Consider the following 8,499-nt stretch of genomic DNA (forward strand, 5'->3'; position numbering starts at 1 on the left):
ATATATATATATATATATATATATATATATATATATAAATAATATATATATACACGTATATATATATATATATAATATATATATAATATATAGTACATATATACATATAAATAAAAATGTGCTTATTGACGCGATCCACGTGCGGCTTCTTCCAGTGCGCGAACTTTAAGCTCGCGCTCACGCTGTTGTCTAAAAAATACCCTTCGTTAGTCCGGGTACTAGTGCTGCCTTAAGTCATAACATTATGCAACAAGTCAGGCAAGCTGTGATAGTGATAGATTTCAAGGAACGAACCTTAAGTATTCCTCGTGATGAGCTAAGATAGAATGCGGAGGGAATCGGTCACGCTCCATCATGAGATGCCGTTGTAGTTGTTCGTGATGCGCTGCCATATCCGCGTAGGGTCTTCCTAGGAGTTCCGCCGGATGAAGCGCTAAGGCAGGATCGCGTGGCATTAAACCGGGACGAGGATAATTAGCGCCGGCCGCAGCTGTGGACGAATATCATCATGTGCGTTATTAAAAAAAAGAAAATGAATTCAAAAGAATATTACTAATTCGTATTGTTTAATTGTTGCGCGTACGATCCATTTTGAAAGAGTACTCGTGCTTAGCAAAAGCGTATTTCTCGTAATTTGTAAAGATAGAGAAAATCGCGCAGAATTTAACAATATAAACCCTTAAGCTACGTTTCCCAAAGTGTTACTAGTCATCTTCAGGCACACGCACATGCACACTCGCGCCTATTCCTCGACAACACTCACTCGCACTTGCACCTGCGACGGTGATAAGCGACTAGCCAGAGATCAGAGTCGAGCAACTGGAAAATCGCAGGCGTGCTGACGATTAACGGTACGAGAAAAAAAGGATCGTCTTGACCTAGACCTAGGCAAGTATAGGTAACATAGGACGATCAATGAGAAACACACGGGCTGCCGAACGACGAGGAATAAGCAAGAGCGGCGTTTTCTTAAAGGAGAAGCTCTTCAGGAAGCTTTAGAAGAAACATCCTGGTTGTGTTAGGACCTACCCGGCAGAGGAAATCCAGCCGCAGCCGCAGCGGCTTCCTGCTGTTGCTGAGCCTGTTGCTGGGCCTGTTGCTGTCCCGGATGTAAGTGCAAGTGCGTATGCGCATGCGTATGCGCGTGAGTGTGAGCATGATATTCGGGCGAGATGCCAGCCATTTGCAATCGGACCATCGGGTCAGCGGCCAGAGCCAGCCGTTCTTCCAGCTGGCCGTGGTGATGAGCCGCCACGGGATGGCCAGCCGCTCCACCCGCTGGCCCCCCGCCGGCTGCAGTCGGAATCCCTAAACGCGACAGCGCTTCGATCACATAACTCGAAGATCACAGATACGATTCTCATGCCCGATTTCTTCATCTCCAGCTAACTCGGATAAAATTATCTGAGAGAGAGGAAGGAACCACTCCTTTCAAATATATACCGCTAATTGTAATATAGAGAGCCAAGGTTAGCTATATGAACAGAGTTAACTGGCGCTGAAGAAATCGGCCATTAATTTTTAACAATTAGTCTACCTACGTCGCATCCCTCAAAGCTCTTGGCGCTCTTGATCTAATTATTCTTTTTCCCCGGCCTACCCGAGTTCTTTCTATTACATCTGCCTTTAGGCTATATTCTTAAGTCAATTCGAATTTTGAAAAGTACAAGTGATACGGTCGAACGAATATTAATTGACGAGTCTCTATCTCTACTGCCGAGATATCAAATATTAGCTTTGTCAACAATTACCTAGCCGTTCGAGTCGTTCTCTCTCGAGTTGACTCGGACCTGGTGGAGCTCCGTAGAGGCCAAATTGGTGTAAGGCTTGAGGCGGTCCAGAAGGACCTGGTGCCAGACCGGCGGCAGCATATCGACGATGTATCTCCAGCCAGTGGGGATCGACTGGCGGCGCTGGCATCGGTCTGGGTGTACCCTTGAACAATTCTTCTTTCAATCGATCGTTTAACTCTCTCTCGCGTAGCTCACGTATCTCGCGTTCCCTCTTCTCACGCTCTAGATGCTCCAATTCTAACCGCTGTGCCGCAGCTTCACGTCCATAAATATAGTGCAACATCGGGTCGGGTGGAGCTGGATGTCTGGCGGGGGAGAAAGCGGCGTGCGGTCTAGCGTATTCGGATAGTTGTCTGAGTGCTGGAGTATCTGCATAGGAACCAGGACGAGCGGCATAACGGTCATAAGGCGAAACGACAGGTTCGAGAGGACCACGGCTTGGTGGTTTACATGCCTCGGGCTGTTTCTCGGGCGTCGTCATCTTTCGGGCCTGTTGCGCCGCAGCGGCGGCGCGATCGCGCTCCTCTCGTTCCCGCTCCGCTTGCTTTCGCGAGCGCTCCTCGCGTTTCCGCGCAAGTTTCGAATCTGGTACGGGTTTGAACATCAGGTCGGTGCGTGTACACGAATTATTCTCACCGCGATTCCAATGCCTCAGGAAAATCGCTGATTGCGATCGGTGGCACTCGGAATCCTCGATACGCGGCTCTGGTGATGGTCCACGTGGACTAATGGGCTCCTCCGGTTCCGGATCCAAGTCTTGCTCGATCTTTGGCTCTTGAACAATCTGTGATTGCTGCGATTGTGGTGGACGATGATGATGGTGTGCGGAACTGGATGTTAGGCACGTAGCTGAGACAAGCGACGATTTGCGTTGACTACTATGTGAGCTATGCGACGAGGAATGGCTGTGGGAACTGTGAGAGGAGATAGTCAGCAGTTTGTCGTGATGTAAATTGGTTGGTTGCTGATGCATTGCACTGGATGAATGATGATGACTCGCGATCAGGTTCTCGCCTTCTTCTCTGCTTGCGACGCTCGAGCTAGTGCTAGCATGATGTGCCGTCATCATAGTACTGCTTTCTTGGCTACGCTGTGGCGAGGGTGGTGGAATGGCATGAGGTACGGGGCCGTAAGGATATGGCGTGAAGGACGGGTATCCTCCCACTGGCGCATATCCTGGATAGGCGTGAGGATGATATGGATGCATAGCGGTGAATAGCGAATGATGCATCAGCGGATGATGTGGATGGAAGGGATGTGCCATGTGCGGACTCGGCTGCTGCGCGGGATGCATCACTGGTTGTGGGATTGAACTAGGCGGTGGTGGTAGACTTGGAGTTGGTGTTGCCGTCGGCGACGCCGCGACCGGCTGTATCGATGGTATCTGACTTGTCGGCGGTATAGAGTGTTTGCTTGGAGTCGGCGGTTTGCTTATGCCATCCGGATCCTTTTTAATGTTGTCCAAGCTCGGACCAGGGAAAGAGGAGCTTTGGAAGCCCGGTACTTTGACCTCTTTTAAACTTTGCAGAGGATCTGGTTCCGGTGGTATAATCTCCTGTTTGATCTTTAAATTCTGTGGCTCCATCGGTGGCGTTCCGGCTAGATTGTAGATACCCACGGGCTTTTCCATTGGCAGCATTCCGCTGGGCTGTATTGGTTGGAACAAACTGCTTGGCTCCGGTCGTTCCGGTTCGTTATTCTCGCTCGTTCGTTCCGGAATGCGTTCTGGCATCATACGAGAGTCGGGAACTCTGTTATCTCGAGTCCGTTCGCTTACTGACAATCTCTCGTCTGCCATCCTCTCGGCGTTTCTACTATCGGATGACATCACCGTCAATCCAAGCGGCTGTGACGGCGGACTCGGCATTGATGACATCTGACTGATTGGGCCACCGATACCGGCCGATACACTCTGTGAAATGTTGAGGTTCAACGGCGGTGGTCCCGTCATATTCTGTGGTAACGTTTGCGCGGAACTTTGTAAACTCTCAGTTACATGACTACGAAGATTCGTTGGTCCCATATTCTGCGCGCTAGGTGGAACGCTATTTGGCGCTATCTGCGATGGTATGCTCTGCGATAGATTCTGTGGCACGTTCTGCACTGGTAATGGCGGCGGTGGTGGTTGTACATATTGCATACTTAGACTTGTCGGCAACACACTAACGCCAGCACTACTTTGTTGTTGACTGGGCGATATCACTGGGATTTGTGAATTTGGCATAGTTGCCTGTGAGCCTACGCTCGTTATAATATTAGGTATAGTTTGCGACAAGTTACGAGCCGTAGCCGCCGAACTCGCATCACTGGATGCAGCTCCAATCTGCGCAGATGAGCTCAGATTCAGCTGAGTCGGTTCGGGTTCCTTACCTATTTCTTCGTTGAACATCGTTGGTGACATCGTCGATTCGATCGGCATCGGTTCCAACTTCAACGGTTGAGTCATGGCTAACGGCACATCTTCTGTTTGATCCATCATCTTGCTTTGATCTACTGATTCTTGATCAAGTAAGCTAGATGGCTTCTTCTCCAAATTGTGTATCACTGGTACTGATATCGGCAAGCTCTGTATCACGGCTGGCACCGGGGTTGACGCCGGTGTCGGCTCGGATGGCTCCTCGGGCGTCGTAACGGCTGGACTACTCACGGGCTCTTCTGTACCTGCTACACCGGCGACCGTTGGCGGCGTCGGTTGATTCTCGTTTGCGTCGCCCTCCGTTTCCCTCTCTGGCTCATCCATCAGGGAATTGCTGTCGGTAGTGAGAGATTCGGACGGACTGTCGGGCCGTTCGCCGCCGCCGCGCTTTCGCTTCTGTGCGTCTTTGTCCTCGTCGTTGCAGGCGTCGTCTACTTGACCTGAGCGTTTCTGACCCTTCTTGGGCGTATCCGTTTTGCCAGATTTCTTTTTACTTTTATCGGGCGTCTGTTGTTGCTGCTGCTGTTGTTGCTGCTTTTCCTGATCAGGCGTATCTGTGCCACCAGTTCGTCGCGGTCTCGCTGGTCTCGGTGTCTCCTTTGCTTTGTTCCGTGTGCGCATTCTACCAGGACTCTCAGGCGATTCCGCGGGAACCGGGCGGAACAGATAAGGTGGCGCAGGTGGGAGTTCCCCGGTTTTCTTTAGATGTGATCGACATTCTGCACAGAGTAACAATCGATCCTTGCCGGCTACCTGATAGTCCTTCGAGTTGGTGGAGAAACAGTGTTGGCACGAATGTGCCGTGCCGTTCGTGTTAGTATCACGCGAATCACTGTCTTCTTCCGAATTATCGTCTTCGGTCACAGAACTGATCTCACCACCGGGATTGTGACTGGCCGGAGTGCCGACCGGCACAGTCTCAGCCTCAGATACGGCCTCCTTCGCACTAATGTTGGCCGTTGGCTGTGTGTCCTTAGTTGGCGTAGGTACTTCTTCTTTAGGCGTGCCGGCGCGTGAGTTGCGTGTATTGCGGATTCGCCGCAAAGAGCTTTGCCTACGCCGCCGATGTGGCCGATTGTTATTTGCGCCCGGTGTTTTCTTCCATAAGTAATAGAATTCGACGAGCTCCGGCTGTGCAAAAAATTTATTAGTGACACATGATACAATAGACACTTCTTTCTATCGAAATTAGTAACACATGGTATAATAGTAGACACTTCTTTATGTCGTAAATCATAAAACTTTCTCTCAGCATGACAAATCTATTAAATTAAAAAAAATTTTCTCTTATTTGTAATAATTAAAAAAAAATTAAAAAAAACAAAAATTGCTTATATATAAAATGATGTTTATTAATTAGAATAGTCCTATTGCTTTTTAATAATCAAATTTTAATATGAAAAAAAATTGTATCTGTCAATTTTATTTCAGTAGGAATTACAAATTTTTAGAATGACAATCTTTGTAATAATTTGTATAATACATTCAGTTACACGTAAATTATACTGACAATTTTTGTAAAAATATATAAATAAGAAATGATTCATAAAAAAATATTTTCATTTTACCGTTTTTCAGAATATTTGCTACTATAATCTTTGCACTTTTATATTCAATGAAGATTTTTATATTCATGTAGCCGGATTTTTATTCTCTATAACAATGAAATCTTTCACACTGCAGCACTACTCGTTTTTAACTAACTCAGGCGTAAAAATAATGAGTCATTCGCCCTACAATCCTGACTAAGCATTGCACGACATCTTTTTATTTACAATCGAAGATAAAATATGTGGATTGACTTTCAAAACAGCTAAAGGTGATCTGGACATATAAACAAATGATGTCTAAGGCGGTTCCAAGATACACTGCCAGTACTGAAAATCTTTAGTATATGTAATGTGAACCATAGATTAATTAACAGTGTATATTGGAATCTTAGGTATCTTTAAAACAATAGATAAATGCTCCAACAATTGGTTCTACCGAATGTAAAAGTAGATTATGGAGACAAATACTTTAAAAATAAAATATTTCAAAATTATTTGTTGTATTATAAGTTATTATATTATTTTTACTAAAATTTTTAATGTAATCACGTATTTTCTACAGTTATCAATTTTTTAAATCTCAATTGCATTAATTTAAATATAAAGGAAAGAAAAAAAAAGATAAAACAAAAAAGATCAAACTTACAGCAACCTTAACAGACAGGTAAGAAGAACAAACTGCCTAAAGAATAAAATTTACCGTATCTTTGTGAGGCAGAAGATCCTTCCTAATACGTGCAAAATTCTTTCCAAACTGCCGCAAACCCTTGACGAATCGCTTCTATGAGCAACGAAAAGAAAGAAAATCTATCTGTTAGAAAACTCTCCCTGTGGTCAGTAAACGGTCAATAATGTTGACAGTAAAAGAACGAAGTGAACACGTACAGTTTCGTCTTCGGACCACTTCTTGTCGACGCTTTTCGGTATAGGACATTTGACGAGTGCCTGGAGCGCCCTACCAGGATCATAGCCAGAACTGTGAAGGGTGTCCAATGCGTTGATGGTAGTGTCGTCTCGAGAGGCAGCCACGCAACCATCATCTGGAGAACCGCCGTCACACATACCGGCGAACGCGGCCATTGAACGGGCCGCCCTCAAGTACATGAGCAGATCCCCGTCCAACGCCATGGCTGGTACCCATTTTAGCTCCTCGCGCTCCTTGGAGAATTCTGGATCGGGTGGCAGCTCTCCGGGGGGTATACCCGGCCGATACTCAGGCAAACGGGCCTGACAAGAAACCAACTCCTGTAAATCCCAAAATTCGGGATTGCGCGCGGTTAGCACCAATGATGCCAAAGCGAGTTAGTTAAATGTCACATATCGACTTGTTTTTTCAACACGGGCTAACTAATCGCTCTCTAGTCCCAATTCTTCTTTTTTTTTATTCTTTACGTACGAAAGGTACCAATAACGAAGCTATACATTTTTTCTCAGTCAACTTCCTCTTTCAATATCTTATAAGAGAATAAAAAACTATGTCTTAATTTATAATCTCCCTTTTTTTGTTTCTAAAAATGCACACGAGACAGATATTCGCAAGCAAACACTTCATTAACGCGATAATCAGCTAAACTGTCCCTGATGATTATGTGTTAAAAATAGAAGTTACAATCTGCATTTAATGCAAGAAGTATATAAGTTGCGTAAGTACCGTTTTACAAAGTCATGATTCGCGACGAATATAATGATAAGTTTGCAAAACGTACATAAAAAGAGGAAGAAAAAAGATAAATGTAGCTGCTTATTAATCACAGATGCAAAACATCAAGTAACAAATGAAAATAAAAAAAGCTTCAATCTTCGCACGTTTGATGATGATTTTAATTTGATATCACTTCAAGTATATCTCTCATATCTGGGATATTTTGCACATTAAGAAGCATTCGAAGTGAAAGGTGATTTCGCTAGGGCTCGGGACAGTTCGTACAAACGCTCGTGCTCACAGATGGTTCAAGTAAGCAATCGCGAATAATTGTTGTATGCCAACGGGTATATAAATAGTGCGAAGGCGCGAGTTGATCCGCTTCGATCAATTATTTCACCGTGACTGAAAACCACTCCAAATTAAGAAAGTGTCATCTCATGCTCAAATAAATTGCAATTAAACCATCTTTATGCATCGGCTCCCAAGTATGTATTTCACGCACCGCGCGTTGTGTTGCTTGCAAAGAAAGATTTTCCGCCGGCTTATTCGCCGAGCATGGCGATCGTTCGTATGATACAACAAGTATCGCAGGAGAGCTTAACGAATACATTTCATGTATTGCAGACGAGACGAGGTCTACACCTGAAACATTCGAAGCTCTTTAATGCGTGATGCGTTAGTTGAACCATCGGATGGGAACCGGAATGCGTGAGAGTCCGATCTTATCTTGGTAATAATTTTTAAAAAGTTTTACATAAAACTGCCACTTAAACGTGTCGATATGTCTTTCGCGGCTTAAACGTTCCCCGATTATCATAAAGTGTCCCCTCACAAGAATATCCTCGGATTTACATTAAACACGTGACATTTACTGTCGCAGAAAATATTCGGAGATAGCGTGCGATGCGAAAGAAATGGAAGTTTTCTGCATGGAGTATATGCCGATCCCGGGTACATACTTTATCGGTCTTATTGTTGAGAAACTTTAAGACTGATCCGCGTACTTCATATTTTTCAGATTAGATTACATACGCGCGCGCGCGCGCGCGCGCGTGTGTGTGTGTGTGTGTGTGTGTGTGTGTGTGTGTGTGTAGA

The 8,499-nt window shown here is 45.3% G+C and overlaps 1 protein-coding gene across 1 annotated transcript in view; it reads right to left on the minus strand.

Annotated features, from left to right (window-relative positions):
* Window positions 1-122: 122 nt before the first annotated feature.
* The window catches only part of LOC105627553 (arginine-glutamic acid dipeptide repeats protein), a 9,650-nt gene continuing 1,273 nt past the window's right edge, over window positions 123-8,499 (minus strand). Inside the window, exons 2-7 of the mRNA XM_012208834.1 lie at window positions 6,645-7,004; window positions 6,460-6,540; window positions 1,752-5,340; window positions 1,030-1,308; window positions 295-490; window positions 123-189 (exon numbers count right to left, since the gene is read on the minus strand). Coding sequence (XP_012064224.1) covers window positions 123-189; window positions 295-490; window positions 1,030-1,308; window positions 1,752-5,340; window positions 6,460-6,540; window positions 6,645-7,004 — 4,572 coding nt within the window. The remainder of the gene's footprint in view (window positions 190-294; window positions 491-1,029; window positions 1,309-1,751; window positions 5,341-6,459; window positions 6,541-6,644; window positions 7,005-8,499) is intronic.

This window comes from Atta cephalotes (genome assembly GCF_000143395.1).
Source record: "Atta cephalotes unplaced genomic scaffold scaffold00009, whole genome shotgun sequence".
NCBI lineage: Eukaryota > Metazoa > Arthropoda > Insecta > Hymenoptera > Formicidae > Atta > Atta cephalotes.